Source organism: Mastacembelus armatus, chromosome 7, assembly GCF_900324485.2.
Source record: "Mastacembelus armatus chromosome 7, fMasArm1.2, whole genome shotgun sequence".
NCBI lineage: Eukaryota > Metazoa > Chordata > Actinopteri > Synbranchiformes > Mastacembelidae > Mastacembelus > Mastacembelus armatus.
The window spans coordinates 3511157-3533646 of record NC_046639.1 but is presented as its reverse complement, the minus strand read 5'-3'; the positions used below and the strand labels follow the sequence as shown (position 1 = coordinate 3533646).

The following is a 22490-nucleotide window of genomic DNA, read 5'->3' as shown; positions in this document are numbered from 1 at the left end:
TCTAAACTGATGCTTCGAGTGGTATAATTTTATTTTGAAAGGTGCTTTTAACAGCATGCAGAGGTTTGTTTTGTGAGTACGGAAAAGTGCTTCAATCATTTTCTGGTGCTGAGAGTCAGTAAGAAAATAATATCTGAACAGTTGCTGCAGTTCAGTTGTGTTATTTTGCTGCTGTTAAATACACCCATAGACCCAATGATAGGCACAAAGAAACTGTCACATAAGCCAAACAAATTTTCTCAGGACAGTGAAAATGATCCCAGCAAAATGTTCTCTCACTGAGTCACTGCTGACTGGTCATCACTGGCATTGCCACGCAAATTTGTTGCACACTCAAGTGGTACCACACACGCAGGCATGCATTCAGAGTTATCTAAATGCAGTAGCTGATAAGGAAAAATACACAGCAGAGGACCCTTCGGTCAAAAGTAGTCAAGGTTGTACTAGCAGGTGAGCACATAAGCTGCTACTCAGAAATACACTAGTAGACTTGTGTACACTTGTGCTGTAGATCATAATGAGATGTGTGGCTGTTTGGGTGTACGTGTGTGTAATAATCAGAGTGAGCACGGTAAATAGTGACTTACACGACAGGGAGTGCCCTCCTTTGGGCAGGTACTCGTACAGCAAGGGGTTATCATCTCCCATCATCTCAGCCCGCAGTGACAGCAGGCTGTTCTTACTCATCAGTGCTGCCTTCAGATTGGCCACAGATGAAATCGTTCCGCCCCCGGCTCCTCCCCCGGCCTCCTCTGATTCATTGGCACCCATGAAGCCGGGCTCTGTGCTGAGAGCCTCTTCCTGTTTGAGGAAGAAGTCAAGGCGTTCACCGCGGCTGTCTGAGCTGTTGGGTTCAGTCATGTCTGCCCCTGAACAGAGATGAAATAATAGAAGATGGTTGTCCTTATGCAGCCATCAACGATTGACATCACATGACATAGAGAACTAAAGCAGAGAAAATCAAGTAGGTGGTAAGGAACAATGTCTGAAAACATTTTGCACAGCACTGTTTTAACTTCATTATTGAGATTACATGCATCTTTATCTGCTGAAAATCCTGCTACTTTTGCTTCTGGGAAATCCTTTCAAAGGACAAAACAGAATGGTGGTAAAAAAAAAAAAACAACAAAAAAAAACTTTGTACTTAAAAAGTTGTTATTTTGTCGATTTAACAGGTTTTACCTGACAGTCATAACAGCTTGAGTGAAAATAAAAAAGGCCACCATATTAAACCGATTCTTTCAAACCTCTAAGCCGAGTCATCATTTACACTCAGTGTTTTCGGTAGCGACTACCAACACGTCACTGCTCTGATTCATCTTTCTCTCTCCTCGACTCCCTAACATACCTCATCACCACCAGTCAACAAAAATACAGGGAGATCATAAAGAGACAGCGAGAGATAGAAAGTCAGACACAGACGTTGTGTGTGTGCATTATGCCTGCGTTTGTGTGTTTAGCCGTCAGTGTCGTTGAAAGCAGTGTGTGCAGAGAAGCTGTCAGCAGTAGACATGTCGCTGGAGGTTCCACTGTAGATCTACAAGACTGTCAGACCACATTGCTGATGACTGCTCTGCTCAACACTACCATAGACAAGCGCACACACAGGCAAATACAGACACACAAACACACTTTCATTGCCTCCTAATTGACATTTAACTGATGACAGGTTGTTTTTTCTAACAGAGACTTAGACACAAATACACACCACGCACATCACTAACTTGGAGACTTTGAAAGAATGGCTTGTCTACACCTAAAACAAACATCCGCACAGACTTCTGAGCACTAATGCAGACTTGCAAGTTGCCTTAAGGGGGGTGTGTGCACAATTATGCGTGATTGTTCTGGACAGAAACCTTCTGACATCCTAATATATAAGTCTACTGTTCCACAAAGCCCATGCAGTGACAGCTGAAATCACACTTAAAGCTAATGGGGAATAAACAAAGTGAGGACAGAAATGGGTGATGTGGGTGTGTAGAGAACAGAATGGGCAAAGAAAGCAAAGGAGAAAGAGGAAGAGTAAAAAAAAAAAAAAAAAAAACAAGGAAGCAAGAGAACAAAATAGACCTATTGTCCATTTTAACTACAGTCAGGTAGTGCTAAGTGTTTCCTGTGCAGCCTGGTGCTCGTCTGCTGCAGGGGGAGTCAAGGTGACAGAGACAGTAGTTTGCCTCCACGTCTGGAATACCGATGGGTATACAGCCTCTTCACAGCCTACTGGGTCAATGTTGACCACTATGTCTTTCCTGCTCTCTCTTTTTTCCTCTCTCACACACACACACACACACACACACACACACTTGTCAGTCATTTTTCATGTTCACTACAGATAAATGATCAGAGATCAGATGAGTGGAGACATGCTCTGTATGCACAGCTGCACATAGATCTGAGAGGTGTAGAGACAAGTGAGGAAAGGGGGGTGGGGGGTGGATGGGACACGACAGATTAGAGTGACATACATACGAAGTAATCAGCAGCCATCAAACTACTAGCAGAAGTAGATGAACATACAAAAAGGGGAGGTAAAGTAGAAAAATGAAGAAAGGAGAGAGGAGGCACAGACAGGGTAGAAGGAGAATAAGACAGCAAGAGAAAAAAAGGCAGGGGAGTATAAAAGCGGGGGTGTTGAGCTGTGGAGGAAGCACAGAAGACACACACAAAACACACGCATATGAATCCACGCACACGCCCACCCCATCCGCACACACAAACACACACACAAAGTTAATTAAGGAGGGGGTGTAGGGGTTGGCGCAAGGGGCATGAGGTGCAGGAATTCATTAGAGCTCTGCCCCCTCCTTCAGTGGGCAGCCCAGCAGCCACAAGAGTCAATCAATAACATAGATCTGCTGTTGGCCAACAACAAACACACATGCACAAACACACACATACACGTATGGAGAACGGAGAGGCAGACAAATGGAAGGAAAAGAAGCAAAGAGAGAGGGGGGGGGAGAAGAGGGTCACCTCTGACCCCCATCTCCCTCCACTCATCTGTTCATTCGAGTGAATGACCCTTGACCACTTTTCCCAGCATCCCCTGGACACGTGCATCTACAGATGGAACATGTCTGCCCTACTCACAGTCATACAGTAACACACATCACACGCTGCACATCAAACGGCAGAGTTATGGAAAAGTTGTTGTGTGAGTTCCTCGCAGAAATCAGAAACATTTCTGTCTCGTACCAAAACATGAAATTAATATATATGTTACACGCGCCAGCAAGGGGCTGCCTCAGTCCTGCTGACACACTCCACAGTGGAGTACAGTATCCTGCTTACTGGGGATTTATCCACATTCCTGAGACTTCCTGAGATATTAGAAATTAGTATTCAGCTGGCCACAAACAGGCTTCTGCACCAAATAAACGGAATATACCATATAATCCTCCTTCACTTATGTAAGCTTTATCAGCCATGCATAGATGGTGCGTTCCTTAAACCTCATCCTGTTCCAGCAGATAAAATCCTTTACCACATCAGAAACACTCGCGCCTAATCCCATGCACGCAGTTTATGGATTTCGTCATATGTTTGCCCAGTTTCACTAAGGATTTGTAGCCACACATATTGTCTCTTTCAGAGGCATAATGTGGTTTATCTGGAGTTTTAGAGACACTATCGTTAAATAATTCCTTTGTGCACATATGCTGAGTGTCAATGTACTGGTTGTCATATGGCAAACTGAGTTTCGATGGTATGGGATATGCCTTTGAGCTGCATAGTCAGATACAAAAAAATATAAAACAATAGCATATTTCCTCATCTTTTTCCTTCTTTCTTCTGCTTTTACAGAACAGTGGTCTATGTACAGTGAAGGGAATTTTCATTTTCCCCTTCATAAAAGAGTCCGAATAATTTAGATTTCTGCTTTCTGAAGAGATCCTCCGTTTAATTTGGTTGCCATGGTAGCCGGGCACCCTTGGCTTCAACATTTATGCTAAATAAAACCCCCTTTTAAAAGGAGAGACAAATATGTGGAAATGGTGGTTCTCTTTGTTTGTGTGTGTGTATGTGTGTGTACGCGTGAACGATGCTGCAAGCTATGTGGGTGCCTGAGTGGGAAAAAGCAAAGGCGGAATAAGACTTGCCTTGGAATAAAAGATGTGTGTGTTGAACTATACTTCAAATGTGTTGAGAGGGATACTGCATTTATCATCCATTGAGAGAGTTACAGCTAATGGATAGAAGATACAGTTTTATGCGCTGTGGTTGGAGGCTGCACAGTATATCTGAGTGACTGTGTATCTATGTGTGTGTGTTTCACAAGGGGAGTTGTGTTATTAGAGAGCGAGCTTTGACGCAGTAAAGAGGAGGCGAGAGAAGGCCTAAAAAGGGAGGGAAGGGTCAGCTGACCCGGTTTGACCTCCGATCTTCTGTTCTGATTGTGCTCAAGGAGTGTGTCTATGTGTGTGAGTGTGTGTTTGTGTCTCAAAATATGCCTCCTTCCCCTCAAAATGAAGCCAAACACTCTGCTGCATGAGGGAGTGTTCATTTTCCAAAAGTAGAGGTTTTGATAAATAAAAGAGTGAATAAACACAAATTGCACACTTACACATGACCTGGCTGTTGACGGACTCCTTTAACACCTCCACACATGCACACACACACACACACACACACACAAAACACACCACGCCTTCATATCAACAGAGACAGTAGCCAAACACAATGGAGAGAAAAAGTCCAGGGTGGTTAAGCAACGAGTTAGTGAGGCTTGTCGACCACAAGAGAGCTGTCAGAGAAGAAAGTAGGGCTTGTGTGCATGTTTGAGTATGGCAGTGCAAACAAAGGAGAAAGACTCTCTCACTGTGTATCTTTGTGTGTGTGAGTGTGTGTGTGTGACAAAGAAAGACACAGAAAGACGCGTTGCCTCAAGTCAGTCTGGTTAATGGCTCGGCCAGCCTGAGGTTGAAAAGGACAAGGCATTACAAGAGCCATGTTGTCACAAGGCTGCGTTGCGCGGCGTACTGTCTACTCGATATTACAGCAACATGCCTTCAAACGAGAAAACAAAAGTCTCTCCTTTACCTTCCACTGTGATTAGTGCATGTTTGTCCTCGAGTGGACAAAGAGGGGAGGGAAGGTGGAACTTGCTTCCTCAGCATGCCAGAGTTTGAGAGGGTAAAAAAGTAATTTCAGCCGAGAAGGGGGAGTGAGGCACTAAAACAGCTCAAGAATTCAGAGGCAATTTAAAAAGCAGTGTGGGAGAGGGGAATGAAAAAAATGCTGGGTTAAAAAGGAGGGAGGATGGAAAGTAAAAGAGGTTGTTATTCTCTCTCTCTGTCTATCTTCCTCTCCCTTACTTGCTCTTTCTCTCTGTTGTTTTTAGGGACTAGCTGGGCCACAACCTCCAGGAGAGATAGGCAAGGGTGGGTGGTGTCGGTGGTGGTGGGGGGTGTGTGTGCGTGGATAGGGAGGGCAAGCATAAATCAAGCAGAGCCTGAAGGCTTTAGAGGAGGGAGGGACAGAGGGAAGAGAGTGGTAAAGGACAGGGAAGAGGGAGAGGGAGAGAGGGAGAGAGAGAGATGATGGTGCTGGTGGTGATGGTGGTACTGCTGGGGGCTTGGAGAAAAAGAGCGAGTGTGGGTGGAGGGGAGGAGAGGAGAGGAGAGGAGCACAGCAATTGCAAGAGTGGTGGGGTGAGAGGTGGACGGTGGGGTGATGGAGTGTGGGTGGATGGGTGATGTGAAAGGGGGTAGTGAGGAGAGGTGAGGGGGAGGTTACAGAGGCTGTGGGAGGGAGGCTGGGTAGTGATGATGGGGGTGAGCGAGCGAGTGTGTGAGTACATCTATGGTAAGGTTAGCTAAATTAGAAAAAATCTTCTGTTTCTCTCTATTTTGGCCCTCCATCCACATTAAACTGGCAACTCTGCACATCACCAAAACGCAATTAAACATATGGACCGTGGGAAAAGTATATAAAGAAGTCAAGAAAGGATTTGCTTGGCTGCTAACAGGAAAAGAAGTTTAGACCATTTATTCAAAAGATGCATTTGTACCATTGATTCCTGCCTCATCACTGTCTACAGCCTCTTCTGTGAGGTTAAATAAAACAACACAGCTAACACGCTATGAAGCCTCCATTTTAGAATTCACAGTTTTTTTTTTTAGCACTGTCAAGCTGGCTTACTATTGGTCAGTGTTTGAGTGTCAAAGTTCAGCAAAGCAGCAATTCCACTGAAATGAAATTCATTGCTAAATTTGAGTTTTTAGTGCTTCCAGGTCGACCCAGGGCACAAACGCAAGTACGTGAAACCTCTGGCATTGCAGTTGCCTGTTTCAAAGCATTCGCCAGTGCTTAGCGTGGACTTGGACAACTATACTTTTGCATAATAGTGATGCTCTTTTGCTGTGTTCATGTCTCAGATACCTCATTTTTACATAGCCAATCACACAATATGATCAATGTTGTTAGCACGTGTCTTTAATGTGGCAGGTGACATGTTTGATGTCTGAGTACAGTAGTGCTATAGGATTCAATTTCTGTTTTATTCTCCTGCTGTATTAAAAAACACAGTATAGATGATCAAAGAGAGTGAGAGGTGACAGAAAATGTGCCTCACTCTTCACCAGATGTTGGCAGCGATGCACAGTTTTGTTGTCTTCTGTCCAGAAGAAGATACTTTTTTTCATCTTCCTACACTTGAAGTATTAACAGTGTAAAGTGAAAACAAGACGAAAACATTAATGTGATTGAAAGTCATTTTGGAACATATCTTTGTTTTCTAAATTAGCTGCAATGGTGTGGACATATTCTCTGTGCAGAAGTGAATAAGTGAGGAAAGGGAGGAAAAGAGGGAGCGGGTGAGTGCGTGGGGGATGGAGGATTGCAGGGCTCAAGGTAATCTGGGGAGTTAATGCAGCTTAGAGGGACTGAGTAGTGGGAGGGAGGTAGAGAAAGAGAGATAGAGGAAGAGAAGGAGAGAGGGGGAGTGATGGCAGAGGGAAAGAGAATATAAAAATAATAGGGTCAGCAGGGAAAGAGAGGTAGAGAGGAATAAATGAAGATGTATCAGAAACAAAAACTGAAGCAACTGAGGTGGGAGAGAGAGAAAATGGAGAGAGTACAGGGAGTGCAGAAGCTGGAGAGATAGGAGAATGCAGGGGGAAAGAGTGAGCCGAGTGAGTGTGTGAGATAAAGAGTGGGCTAATGAAAGGTAGGGTGAGGCTGAGCGAGTTGGCGGGTAGGAGGGAAGTCGAGAGAGAGAGAGAGCGAGAGAGAGAGAGAGCGGGGGAGAGGTTTGCATGGGGAAAGAATGCTGGGTGGGGAAGGAAGGCAGACACGCAGGGCTTTGTGTTAAAAGCAAAGAGAGAGATGGAGAGATTGAGCGAGAAAAAGAGGTTATATCTTGGCTTTATGCTCAGAGGAGAAACTGGCGAGTGGGCATGAGCCCAAAAGCCCCATCCAGCCCAGTCCAGGGTCGACTTTGAAGGGTGAGGTGGGAGAGAGAGAGAGAGAGGGAGGTTGAGAGAAGGGATAATGGAAAGAGGAAGAGGAAAATGACAAAGACTCTGGGTGGGGATGCTGTTCAGAGCCTGTGGCTTAACATACTCTCCAAATCACACTGACCAGCTCAGATGCTCGAGGCAACTAAGCCAGAATTACTTCTAAATCTAAATATTTCCAGCTGGACATTGTGGAGTGGATTCTGAAAATGTATTTAAATGAAATTCAATTAATTGCACTTTAAATACACAAAATTCAGATGTTCAGTAAGGCAGCCTGCAGAAAGTGCATGACCAAAGAGTGTATGTATTGAGCATATCTGACACATCTGAACCGTCTGTGTTATTCTGCTACCTGCGTCTGCAAGAATCTGTCATTTTCACACCTTAAACAACAGGAAACTCAATGGTCTCAGGTGATATAAATTCTCACCCTGCTGCGGTGATGTACACATGAACTCCAGGACATCTTGACATCGCTGCTCTGTGTGGTCAAAGGTAAAACACATCTAAAACCTTCCACCAGTGAGGGCAGTGAATGTAAGTCCAGTGTAAGCCCTATTTTTTCCAAAAAAGTTGTATAATTATGTCACCTTGAGAGAAACGCACATGCTTCAAAAATTTTGCCCTGATAAAGGCCCAGTGAAGAAGATAAAGCTTAGCTTGAAAAACAGCAATGAATTTAAGAGAGGTGTCTTCATATTTGATTTTTTTGGCCTCCTGTAGGGGCTCTCCTACAAAACATTTGGGAATGTTCCCCAAATTACAAGGCAGAACAAGGCAGAACAATGCACAAGAAGGAAGAACAATTGCACTAGTTTGACAAAAACCTAGAAAACTAATTTATATGGGAAAAGACTGAAGCTACTCTACTTGGTTGGAATGAATGGGCTGAAATATATTATTTTCACACTTTGTTGCAGAACAGAACAAAGATTAGGTATCATTGTGCAGCAGATCTAAAAAAAAATCTATTGTGTTCAGATATTTTTCAGTATTGATTATTTGATTTATTATTTTTTGGATTTTTGTTAAGATGATCAAAGACGTTGTAGACCAGCTGCTTAAAACAGCCCCATGACAAATGTACAGAAACATAACATACGAAATCATACACTGCAAATATACACTACAGATGCAACAGGCAGGCAGGGAGCTGATGACCACTACAAGAGCTTTCCTGACAAACAGTCAATGTCACTGTGCTCCGTCCACAGAGAGATTCTCCACTGAGTGGGGAGCAGGGGGCATTACTTGTTCTTTTGCAGGCATTGTGTACCCAGTGACCAGAGAGGCTATTGCCCCTCTCGCCTCTCACTACTCATCTCTCCCATCTCATAACATTAAGACTGTGCTTCTCTGCGCTTGTATCCTTGGCAACCTGCCTCCAACAATGGAGAGAGCTCTGCCCTCAGCATGGGAGGAGTATGGTGCCATGGAGAGGAAAAGCAAGGACGAGGGAGATGGAAAACTGGCAGAAAGGCTGGGCAGAAAGGAAGACTGAAGGATAGTGTGGCTCAAAAGGAGCGAAGAGTTAAACATAGGAATGAAGTGAGACGGAGGAGACGTAGATGAAGGAGCCAAACCTGTGCAAGCTGTGAGCTTAGTGTTAGTGGATCAGTGGAGATCTGTGTCATTCTTGAGCTGATAAAAGCTGGACGGATCTCAAGACCAAGGCAGGGCGGATCTGGACCTTGAACCTCTCACCACTCCATGAGCCTCTCAGCAGTCCAAAGCCTGTGAAGATGCCACCAAAATAGACTGGCCTTGATGCAGCTCTAATTCCATAATCAGAGTACTGGTGCTGCAGCCAACATAGAGCTGATTAGACGTGCTGATTACTTAAATCTGAGTTTGATTTTGTTAGTTTTTATGTCCCCTAGATTCACAACTTTACAAACCTCTAAGTGATTAACAGTTTTCATGGACTGTGGAGATTTTAGACTGATATTTGTCTGCAAAACTCTACTGTTCCATGAAAAGATGTTCATACAGAGACAAAACTGCCACAGCCTGCTCTATAATTATGAAGAGTCTAAGCAGTAAAAAACATAAAAATCACACTATATGGACAGAGGTGGAAACCATAGTGGCTCTATACTATAGGGGACTGTGTTCATCTTCCACTCTCCCACTGCAGCCGAGCTGAGCCATTGAGATTAATTGCTTATGATCAAATCAGCAGAAGCTGTGCAAATTACAGAGCGGGTCACCCCAATTCCCCTCCCCTCACACACTTCCCCTCCTCCTCCTCCTCCTCCCTTACCTCGACCGCATCTCCCTCTCAGCCCCGAGCCAGACCCAGTGGACAGTGCATGTGACGAGCCACAGCGCTTGTTCAAGGCTAGAAACGTGTCATTTCCTCTTTCCCCAGAGAGGAACATAGAGCTCCAAAAGGGCTCGAAATGGAGCAAGGGGTCGGTCAAATAGTGCAAGCGCGTGCACATACTATACGCACAGCCTTGCTTGGATGCGCACATGCACACACGCACAGGAAATTCAGTGCTCTAAGCAGAACTGCAGATATCTCACCCTGCTTCTCAAAACTGCTCCTCTCCCTATTTCTCTCTCCCTCTGTGACTCTCTCATTAAGAGGCCATTAGAGAGAAGGGCAGCATGAGACCACATGACCCCTACCTAACCCCTGTAACACACCCCTGAAAGGGTGGGAGGGAGACAGAGTCAGAGGGGCAAAAGATACAAACAGAATCAGATAGCAAAAGGGAAGGCAGAGAAACGAGGCAATGATATATGGGTGAAAGGGAGACATGGATAATGGGAAATGGGGAAATGAGAGTAAGCTCTATGTAAGAGTTTAAGCAAAGAGCAAAAATCATGAAAGGTGAGCAATAAGAGATTAAAAAAGAAATTACATCAATAAAGAGTCAAATGAGCAAAAATAACCTGAAATTATGTTTTTTCCTGTTTTATTTTATCTGTATGAAATATCTGTCTATAAAATTCTGCCTACTGCCTATAAAGTTCATTTCAATTTCTCCAATGCTGTTTTTCTAGCAAGTGACAGATAACATCCGAACCGTCATGGAAAATTATACAAGACACACTTTGAACATGACTTGTGCTGCATAAAGGTGACATTATCTCCCTGTACTGGCAACTCTTTTTCACATGCTCTACTAAAACATTTTACAACTCAGACTGGATGATTAGATTTGCTATTTGCTGGGTGCTCGGTGTAAGGGTAGAGAGGACACAACATGGTAGATTGAGGAGGTATGCATGAGTCAGAATGGAAGAGAGAGGTAGAGAGGCGTGTGATAAGTATGCAGTGACTTTAGGAGAAGGGGATAATTTGGGAGTGGAGGGGAAGACGGCTAGGCTGCTTCCTTAGTCGGACACAGGAATGTAAAGCGGGCGGATCCCAGTGCGTGTGCGTTTTTCTATGTGTATGTGTGTGTGTTTGTGCCAGACAGAAATCCCTAACCCCCACAGACTGCGGCTCCACTTATCAAGGCCTGAACAGAGGCAAATGGAGGGGGAGAGAGGATAGAGGGGTGTGGGTGTCCTGTGCTATCAAACCACCTCTAACTCCCATTTCTCCCTTTCTCCTCTCCTGTACTCCACACACACACACACACACACACACACACACACACACACACGCGCGCGCACACACACTGAACCTTGAAGCTGGATGTCTCTGAGGCCAGAGGAACTATGGCGAAGGCCAAACACTCTAACCACAAAAAGAAAAAAAAAACTTGCCAGGGTCACAGACAATTACACCAAATAAACATGCAAACATGCACTCTGTGTCTCTACCTCTCTATCTACCTCTCATACTTTCCCACACAGTTACCCACACACACTCACAACAAACTTTAAAATCTTCCTTTAGTTGTCTTAAACAGTCATCACCTTTTACCACTGAAGGAATTCACATGAGGACCGCTTAAAGTTTTTACTCAGGTCAGGCGTAGCCTCAACTGGGAATCAATGTTAATAAAATAAAAAATAAAAAACCTACGGGTAGCTCTGTTGTGGGAGGTCCCACCTGAAACAAGTCTGTGACCCATTTTAGATTCAGAGATTCTGACTCATGAAGAAGAGGGATGCGGGCTGACGAGAGCGAGAAGAGCGATAGTGGAAAGGAGAACAAGTGGATCAGAAGTTATTCTTTGCTTGTTGTGGCGAGAAGAGGGGTGGAATGAAGTGGAAAGAAAGAGATGAATGACTTATCTATTACAACAATCTATAAAAATTTTGAATACTGTCAAACTGTCAAACATTAAAAAAAAACAACACTACCCATGATGCTTTGCAAGGTGGCAGTGGGCATGTTCCAAGTCATGGCAATCCCTCCTTGTCCTTGTATTTGCCTTTTTCGGTGCTTGTGGGATCATTTTTAAAGTTGTAAAACCTGATTTCTTTTGGACACACCGAGCAAACAAGTTGTAAACAACACTGACATGTTATCACCTCTTCAGTTGATACGGCTTGAGGTACCTATTCACAGAGCAGACATGGAGCGACTTTAGCATTCATTCAGAGACATGGTTCTGAGCACAAGGTAAATTTTAGTCCCAATATTCCCTCTCATTTTACTTCTGTTTAAAACTAAATGCATCTGATCACTGTGTTTACCATCTGCTCGCCAACTTTGACTGTTTTTTTTGTTTTTTTTTTTTTGGTGCCAGGCAGGTAGTGCACAAACAAGTTTTTTTCACTGCAAACTGATGATTCTTTTAAGAGTGGTGCCAGCAAACCAAAACATCAAATTGTGGGTCGTAAAAACCCAAAACAATGAACTGAAAGATGCTAAAAAGCTCTGCAGAGCTGTGAGGATTTGCAGAGTTGGATGGGAAACCTCTGTGATGGAGGGGACACATCTTAATTCTCAGATCCAGTTTTGCTCATCCTCGACTCTCTTCAGTCAAGTTGTTGACCTCTCACCAGACAGAGACGGTCTTGGGCATGTGAGAAGGGGTGTTTATTAAAGGCCTCAAAAAACACAAATATGTTGACAAGAATAAAACAGCATGTTAAAAAAAAGCCTGACAGGTCTTACTAAAAAAACTGAAGGAATCATAACATACAGCTGAGAAAACGTATGTTGTAGGTCTGTGTTTTTTAGTTATCTGTAATGTCTATGTGATGATAGAGCAGAAGTTCCTGTTTTACACAACAGGCAGACAGACACAGATCCTACTGATGCAGAGGAAGTTAAGCCTACAGTGCTGCCTTTATTTGACGCTCATATACTCAATGTGAAACAACACACAGACACACATACTGCACACAAGAAGCGGCCATAGTGCTATTGTACAAGCTGAGTGAAAACAGAAGTGACAGTGTGAAATGATGGAATAGAAAGGAAGGTCCAAACAGACAGAGGGAAGGAGGGATAGAGGAGAGAAGGAGGAGACAAATAGTTGTGAAGGACAGAGTGTGGCTTCCAGGACTGTCTTCAACGCCTCTATAACTATCAAACCCAAAAAGAACCACACACAAATACACACACACACTTGTATGTACACAGCCCAAGCCATAATTGTCCCCTGTGGTGATTTTGGCCTCTCCCTCCTAGTTTCTCATTGCTGTTGGCCAACTCTTCTGTATCCTTAACACTTTTTTTCCTCTTTCGAAAAGAGGAGGGGGGTTTGTCACAAGAGAAGGAATGAGGGATGAAGAAGAAGAAAGAGAAAGGAAGGAGGTGTGGAGGGGTGTGACGGCAGAAAGGGGGAATGAAGGGAAGGAGGGAAAGGACAGAATGAATGTGTAAGAGGAAGGGAGACTTTGCCCTCCAGCGGGAACACTCCCACGATTGTGTGTACTTGTATGTGAGTGTGTGTGTGTGTGTGTGTGTGCAAGCTGCGCCTCAGCCAAACCGACACACCCACAGGCTGTAGACCTCTATATCCTGTTCGGGTTGTCCGTTTGTCCAAACATCATGCACCTCCTCCTCCTCTCTCCCCTTTTCTAACTGGTGTGATGAGGGTAGAGGCTACAGAGGGAGTGGGTACAGTAAATAGAACAAAGGCACCTTTCTAAAATAAACAGACCGGGAAAGAGGAACTTCACGTTGACTGAAAATGAGAGGGAAAGAAAGCCCAGATCCAGCCATGAGCTTACTGTAAATGACTTTTTTTTAAAAAAGGTTAGGGTTTCCTTCTACTTGAAAGTTACGGTTAGTGCTTTCCCCCGCCACTCTGTCAGTGTATATGTGTCCTCTCTTTCTCTCACATAGACATATACAAACTTCAATAGTGTCAATGTCCCGGCTGCTTGTGCTTGACTAACTCGGTGAATGGTTATAAGTCAGTGAGCAGGCTCACCAGGCTCACGGATACAGGGCCCATTACATCAGATCACTGGAGGTGGAAGGCACCCTAACTCAAACCACATCACATCTCCATCTCCATCTCCAACAGAGGCGCTTGCCACTAACCTCTCATTGCAGAGCAGGAGGAAGAGGAGGTCTAGCACCAATACAGCCACAGAGGGCGATTTCCTTCTCAGGCTCTTTTATCCAAATGATTTTTGGAGACTTTAAAAGATCAAGTTATCCAATAACAGTATGCTATTATCTTGGGACACCTCAGATTGATCTAGCGACTTCTGTGGGCAGTCTGCAGGTTGAGAACCAATGGCTTAGACTGCAAAGTGTGGGGCAGAGGTGAAGAGGGAAAGATACATGATGCATGAGATGAAAGACAATTCAAGTACGCAGAAACTCTTACACCCCATTTGCAGCAAAGCATGTCAAAACGTCATGCTCCTTCACAACACAAATAAGCCACATTTGAACTCACAGACATAATACACGTATTTTTAGACCCATGTGTGACTTAGTTTCCAAGGATATCATTATCTTGGATGTATACGGCAAGTAAATGCCTGCAAATCTACTTATATGTTATACAAAAAAGACTTTCTCTTTAAGTTCAGAACCTGAGAGTTATCAGATGCACGTTACTTTTTTTGGCATCAAAACAATCCAGCGATAGATATCTGTACATGCAAGGTTGCACTGCCAAAATGTGAATAAATTTAGGTTAAAATGTATTTTAGAGCGTAAACAGATTAGCAAGGGGAAGTCGTCTATAGCTCTTCAGGTACCATCTTTAAAAAAATGATTTGGGAATTAGAATACATAAATGAATTGAGTTATCAGGGATGTTTAGAGTGTGGTCTCATGCCTCAATCTATCCGTTTGCGTGTGCGCGCACACGTGCATGCATTTGATCTACAAAGTCAACCGCAACCATTAATATATTGGTGTATAAACATTTGGGGTATGTGATGGAGTTTGAAGTGTCTTAATGTGTGGGGGTGGGGTTTTAGCTGTGGGGGTATTGCTGTGAATGTTCAACCACAGAAACCTTCTGACCCACCCACCCTGCATCGTGCCAACAGGACATCCTGTCAGGATGCATTCTGGGTAGGTTAATTCTCAGACCTGATCAATGCCAAGAGACGTGTATGCTGACAGAGGTTAACCACATACATTTTCCAGTTAAATGTTGGCATTTCACTGTATGCTACATATATTTTATAGGATATTTGCAGGTGTAATACATGCACTTTTATCAATGTGCATATAAGTTGAGTGTGAGTTTATGTGTGTGGGCCATGGCTGACTAAAGTGCACACATGGGCCTAACCCAGGTACGCTCAGGGTGGTATGGCTAATCTTTAACCCCACCACACACACACACACACACTCCTTTTCCTCCTCCTCTTCTCCACCCAGCAATCTTTCTCCGTCCTGTTCCAGGGGCAGGAGGTGGAGAAGTGGGGGGTGTTGACGGTTTGGAAAAAAGCCACGGTCAAGACTGAGGAGGGGGCAGTTTCCTGTCCAAAATGGCTCTTTTAAAGCCAGAGAATTATAAATAGAGCAGGTGTCAGTATTGAGAAGTGAGGGAGAGAGAGAGAGAGGGCTGTGAGAGGAAAAAGACAGACAGCAAGAGTGTGAAAAATTGTGTGAATGTGTGTGTGTGCGGTGTGATGGCGTGGTGGAGTAGGAGAAGGGGCTTTTTAGCTGGTGGACTGCCCATAATGTCCAGCAGGATGTGAGGTCATATGACAAAGATGGCTGGTGGGTGGTGAGAAATGATTGGTTACCACAGTGACAATGGAACTTTTTTTTTTGATGGGGACTGACGAGAGAGAGAGAGACAGAAAGGGGAAAAGGGGATCAGAACAGTATTTTAGTCTTCCGTCATAACAAAAAAAGCATTCAGCCCCTCTGTCTAACTGAGACATGAGAGGGGGATATGAGTGTGCGTATGTGTAGTAGCAGGGGACAAAATGGGGAAATAGAAGATGGAGGGGAAACTGAGCGAGGTGGGGTGAGCAGGCCACAAAAGTCAATAGAGTGGGAGGAAAGGGCTGAAATCATCTGTGCCATCAGAGGACAAAAGAGGCAGAGCAAGACACAGAGACAGGCCTGGACTACTAAGACGGCAAGAGATAGAAATGATAATAGGCCGACTGTGGAAAAAGTGAGAATGATAAACCAAGAGCCACAAAGAGAGAAAGAGAGAGAAAGAAAGGCATGAATAGAGTGGACAAAATACAGAGGAAGAGGGTTCAACATGATGTAGTTATCTAACCCCATACCGTGTCAAGCACCAAGCCACGAAGAAAGGGGTTAAAAATTAAGTCCACACAGTCTGAAATATTAAATCTATTTTGGTTTTTTAATGAAGAGGGAGTGAATTAGGGAGGAAATATGAGAGTAGATTATTAAACCAAGAGCGAGGAGAAGGTAGAGAATAAGTGAAGAGGTGTGTGAGGGGTGAGGGGGTTGAAATCTGTTCACGGTGTTTTAAATATTAAACCTATTTCAAGTTTAATGAAGTGCAAATACTATGGGGAGAGTCTTAACTGGAATACAGAGAGGAAGGGGGCGAAAGGAGGATCCGATTCATTATTTCAAGTGTTCACCTTTAGACTGCCGAGACTTGGGGCGAGTAGCGCAGGGAGAAAGAGGAAAAAAAAAAAGAAAGAAAGAAAGTTTATGCGCTAGCGCAAACTAGAGGGCAGTTTTAAGAGCACCTGTCTGCAGTCCAGGAGACTCCAGAGCTTCAACAGGATGAAGGTCTGAACTCATACAAGCCAAAACATGTAGCGTTAACCGCAGTGCTCCTGAGCTGACAGGAATAAACAGGACAGGGTTCTACAGAAAAACGATTTCACTTTTTTAGTACATCTCTGTGGGCATGTATGCGAGTGTGTGTCTGTGAGAGAGTGTGTATTAGTGGTTGAGGAGGGGAAATCTGAGGCCACAGAGCGTAGAGGAAGAGACTCAGATAAAGATGTTGGATTTCATAAAAGATTCTCGATGTAATCAATGTGCAACAGCTAGAGGGAAATGGAAAGAACAGCCCACGTGTGATTGAACTGTTCACGTCTACATAATCAGATGCTCTAAGCTGTGTGTGTGAGTGTGTGCGTGCATCACACAGGCCATGTACCAGATTGCCAAAATCCCCCAAGCTGCCACTAAAGGTCACCATATGTATGTGTGTGTGTGTGAGTGTATGTGTTTTTTGTTTTTTTTTAATACCAGAGAGAAAAACAAACAAAAAGTATTTCCAGTTCTGTTATTATGTGGGATAAAGATCAAGTTGGTGTTTGCCCCAAGTAGAGAGGACATAGGAACAGAATCAGTTGTGTTTTCAACAGCTCTGGCTTCCTCTCAGTCTGAGAGTGAAGCACTGGAAGTTTCAAACAGGCAGCCTATTAGGCCAAAAAACTCATTTCATTAATTAATAATTAAATCTGTGCTTCAGAAAAGACCCGTTCATGATGTTTTTCATCCAAAAGGAACTTAAAAAGTGTATATGGTAAAATATAATGTCAGTAGTGAGAAGCATAAAATGCACATGGCATTGGCCTGTCAATTACACTTTATAAAAAGTCAGGGTGTTTATGGTTATAACAGAGAGCACTGAACGAGGGCTGCACCATATGATGATGTTCTTCATCTATTAGTCTGATTTTTTTCATAAATTGATTTACTGTTTAGTCCTTAAAATAATAATTTGTGAAAAATGCTGACCTCGAGTTTCTTAAGCTTATTCTGCACAATCAGAGTCCCATAAAACAAAAATATATTATTTAAATTTAATTCAAAGAAAACTGAAAAATAAGTAAGCTGAATAAATCAGATGACATTTTGGCTTAAGTGATTTACTAATTATAAATAATTATCAAAACTGTTGACAGATAATTTTCTGTTGATCAAATAATTTCAGCACCTCATGAATTACAAGAATAAAATGTGCCACGATGTATCAAAGATGATTATACTGAATAATTTCAAAAAGCTTAACTGCAATTTTTAAACCACCGTGTCTTTGTTTTGCAGATGCTTTTTAATCCAGGTCTGGAAGAAGCAGTGGGGGCCAAGCTAAAAATAATTTTAGATAATTATTTAAAGGTGAATGGCATAAGTAGAAAGAAGAAGCAGAGACTATTTAAAGCTCCCGTCCTCAAAATTGTCACCTCTAATATAGTACTGTGCAGAAAAATATACGCACATCATCAGATCACTGGAATGCAAGCAGTACCATTTCTTTTCCTAATTCACATACAAGATTGCAAAAAACTCTGTCAGCAGACAAGGTGAACATAAGAAAGAATGAGATCAAGCATTAGCTAGAGAGAGAGAAAAGCAAGTTGAGTGCATAGTGGTCTGAATAATGACGTGAACACACAGATGTTTGCAAGGGAAGAGGATCTAAAGAAAACAAATCCTGATTCTTGCAGCTGTTCATGTCAACACAGGCACATGACATTTTCACACAAACGCTTTCAAAGGGCTCTGTGCTAATACACCGAACCTTTACACAGCCTTACATTATCCCTACATTACAGAATAATCCAGCAAAATCCTCCATCACGCAGCCCCTGTGTTATATGCAACATAATAGAAGCATGGACACCGATCGCAGATGAATGAGAGTGAGTGTGTGTGTCTAGGCACTTCTCATCAATAAGGAATGAAGCAATTAAGCTAATCTCAGACTGAAGGTGCCCTTACCCCTTTATACCTACCATCTTCTTTCATGGAAACCAACAACTAGACTTTCAAGGAACAACAGCCCCCCCCAGACGAAAACAGCTCCTAAATGTCGTGGTAGAATTAACCCTGAACTGCTGACTCTAAACTACTCTGTACTTTTCATTATGCTGCCACAATGATTAGCTGATTAATGAATAATAGAGCTGTCCTGTTCATATCAGGAAAAGCAAAGGTGTAAATAATTACATTAATAATGACTGCGTTCTGTTTATGTGGGTCTGATATCATGCCTGTTGGCTTATTGTCATTGTTTACATGGGCACTATGTTATTATTTACACCTGTGCTTTTCCTGCTGTGGCAACTCAAAGTGTCTGCAAATTGACAGGAACTTCACTGGAGTGTATTTTTTATTTAATCAACAAATCATTGAAGTTTTTTATCAAGTGAACATTGGATGTTGTAGTTTCTCAAATAGGTGATTAAAGACTTTTTCTGATCTATGCCACTGAAAATTTAATAATTAGCTTTTTGTTTGCTTGGATCAACCTGTTCAATGAACCAGTAGAAATAATGAAGTAGAAATAAAATAATAGTCTCATAAAAAAAAAAAAACAATGTAGTGAGGGCCATCTGTATGGATTGATACTGTCATATTTTTTATTTGTTTATATTTTATTCCCTTTCACGTTAATATTATTTAATGGTGTTAGCCTATACTTTCTCATTAGACAGCTGAACCAAGCATCCATTCCATGTGTAGTATCACTCAGCTTTTTTCAGTCAACATGGCCTGTGAAACATTTTAATTACACACTTTAAATATTGTATATTACTTTCAAATTTGTTGGCCCTTTTATCTGCTTTGGATTTCCTACTGCAGGTGACAAAATCCTAGATTTAAGGAGACTTGGGATTTAAATAGACCAACTCTTATAAGCCCATAGTGACCGTCTGTGTTTTTCTTCCCGACTTGTTCAAATACAACCCAATTTAAAAAAAAAAAAAAAAAACTCTCTCTCTTTAATGATTTTTTTTATTGTAGCAATGGTCATCATATGGTCTAAGAGCCCTCACACCAACAAAATATCCCCACCACCCACCCCCCTAACTCCCAGACCACCAATGAGCTGATTAAACCTCTTCCACTATCCCCCAAACCTTCACTAAACACACAGAAACCACCTCCTTCAAAATGACTGAACACACAAGAGTGAAACATGTCGTGTCTGTCATACACTACCAGTCCACTGGTAACATGATCATTTACTGCTAAATGGCAAAGTCAGCCCTGAGAATGAGATCCAAAAAATTGAAAATCTCATGATACAAAGACTCTCAGGTAATCCTCTGCTAACTCTTTCAACTGCAAGCCCAGTGCCGAAACTGAGTTGAATGTAAGGACAAATTCTTGGCTTGCACCACGTGAGTCTACACCAGCAGCAACACAAGACTTCCGCTAACCTTTAGGCAAGAAAACACCTCTCTTGGTAATGACTACCTTACCACAGCCAGGCTTTAATTTTTCCTTCTTTCACAATACTGAACCATGCAAATGGTTGTATGTGGTTACGCATGTGTGCCACTGAAGTTTAACACAAGAAGTACTGGAGCTACTGGAGGTCACAAAATCTGGGGCTCTGGGACACTCTTACGACAGACACTCTTTTGATGTTCTGTCCTCTCTGCCTTGCTTTTTTGTGTTTTCCTTTTCTCTCTCTCTCTCTCTCTCTCATTACCCCTCTTGTCTGCCACTCTCTCCCTCTTTACTCCTCTCGCCCTTTCTAGAAGGTCCTTCCCTAAACCCCAGAGAGAGGGGGAGGAGCCTGAGATGGCGAGGACGCGCTGGTAATCCGTGCAGTGACCCAGGTCAATTCAATTATCCTGTTTTCTTTCGCTGCGCGACGTGTGTGCCCATTTCACAGCCAACTCCCTTAATGCGCCCAGGATTAGCTTCTCTTACTTTTAATGATCTACCTATTGACGCCTTGGGCCCCACGGTACATACACAGACACAGAAACACACACACACACACAGGTAAGTGTTACGTATTACTTTGAGTGTAAAAGAATTCACTAAATAATTTGGCAAATCTGACTAAAATAAATGTGTGTTTGTGTATGCATTGGCTTATTTATGTGGGAGTGTGTGTTACATAAACTGCAGTAAGAAGAGGCCTGTCTTCACCACCTGCACTTACCCAGGCTTTACCTGAGTCCTCCAAGATTTGAGATAATCATTTTAGGCCTAACATGTTAGTGTAGAAGCTGGATAATCTCAACCCCAGAGGAGGAAACAAGGTCATTTTCTACTTGTAACCTGTGCGGATGGCTGACATGCACCGAAATATGCACACAGAATTCAAAGCACACATGTACCATAAGGCATAATGGACACTATGTTGAACAGGTAAATTAGATTCTACTGTAGTTAGATGTTTCAGACGACACTCTTACCCAATTATCTAACCTAATCAAATCACATTATCTTTCCTGTCATTGATTTATTACATGACTGAATAACTATGAGGAAGCCAAAATTACAAAACTGCAGTAACTCTATGCACCTGTAAAGCTTCAAAGTTGACAAATTAACACCAACACCTCCAAGTTGTTTCCAAGACAGAGCTTCAGGTCTGTTTTTGTTTTTTTTGGCCTGTGCCACTTCATTCCACCTGCTGCTGGGACACTAAACTAATAATCTTTCCAACAAATCAACTATAAAGAGACTGTTTGGACCTGGAAACATATGGCTTGCTTTCACTGTTGCTGATGGTGACCCAAATCTACTGCATTCAGTTTTTTCTACACGTGTTGCATATAAAGTGCAGTAACACTTTTCGCTTATGGCAGTATTCAGTCTGAAGACAGTACACAGCACAACAGGCACATTTGTCAGTCTTACCTGGGATATCCTGTCCATTGTAGTTCCAACCTGCCACAGCCAACATGGAGGGCAGAGGAGATCCAGGCCTACTGTCCCTGTCTCCTCTCTCCCTGTCCCGCTCTCTGTCCCAGTTCCTCTCAGCCTGCTGGGTGATATGTCTGACTGTGTCCTTGTTCTTTCTGTTCTTCCTTCGCCCTGATAGAGGTTGCCAGGGCCCCTCTCCACCACCTCCAGCAGCACCACCAGTCCCTTGCTCCCCCTGGCTCTGGGCTGCCCCCCTAGGAGCGTCTCGGGGATGAGAGGAGGAGGCGGGGGACACCTGTTCCTCTTTGACTGTGACAGGCCTGTAGTCATGCGGCCAGGCGGGCTGGGAGTCGTGGCAGGTTTCCTCCTGGCTCTCATGGCTCTTGGGGGGGTCTTGGTCCTCCTTGCCATACGTGCTGCCTCCCTCGTGGCAGCTGGCGATGGCTGAATCCCCAGAAGAGTTGGCTGGGCTAGTGCGGCGTGCCAGCCAAGGGGAGGTGCTGCGACCAGACATGATGGAGGCCAGGGCTTCAGATGCCATGCCTACTATCGCTCCTCCTCCTCCTAAACTGGCTCCTGCAACACCCCCTGGTCCTGCTATACCTACTCCTCCTCCACCTCCTCCACCTATGCCTGCAGCAGCAACAGCCCCCATTTCAAAGTCGGCCAGTTCATCAGCCATCTCAGAGCGGATGCTGATGTCCAGAGCTGCCTTGATGAAGCTGTGGCAGGCCTGGACAATGTCTGTCATCTGCAGGTAGCTGGCGGCTGACATGACCTCAATCACGTTCTTACTTGTGAGAGCAAGGTGCGCCGAGTACATGAAGTCCAGGATGGCTTTGAAGCCTGTCGCCGTGACGATGTCTAAGTGAGTGACAGTAGTCTGGTGATGAGGCTCTGCCCCCTTTTTAACCTGGGGGGTGAGGAGAAGGAGCTTTCACAGTTTTTTGTTTATGTAGCATGTGCAAAATAGGAGTAAACCTTTTTTTTTTTTTTTTTTTTTTTTAAAAAAAGAGAGCTACATTGTTTTATCAACTGAAAAACAACAACAAAACCACTACAACCTAGACAGAAAAACAAGCACTTAACCAAATCCCATGACCCACCTTTCCCAGTACGACAGTCCC

The 22490-nt window shown here is 43.5% G+C and overlaps 1 protein-coding gene across 4 annotated transcripts in view; it reads right to left on the bottom strand.

The window, feature by feature from the left end:
- zbtb46 (zinc finger and BTB domain containing 46) overlaps positions 1–22490 on the bottom strand; it is a 55143-nt gene that overhangs the window by 14071 nt on the left and 18582 nt on the right. For all 4 annotated transcript variants that reach the window (XM_026331873.1, XM_026331872.1, XM_026331871.1 and 1 more), the window contains exons 3-4: positions 21358–22276; positions 588–869 (exon numbers count right to left, since the gene is read on the bottom strand). In XM_026331873.1, the coding sequence (XP_026187658.1) occupies positions 588–869; positions 21358–22276 (1201 nt within the window). The remainder of the gene's footprint in view (positions 1–587; positions 870–21357; positions 22277–22490) is intronic.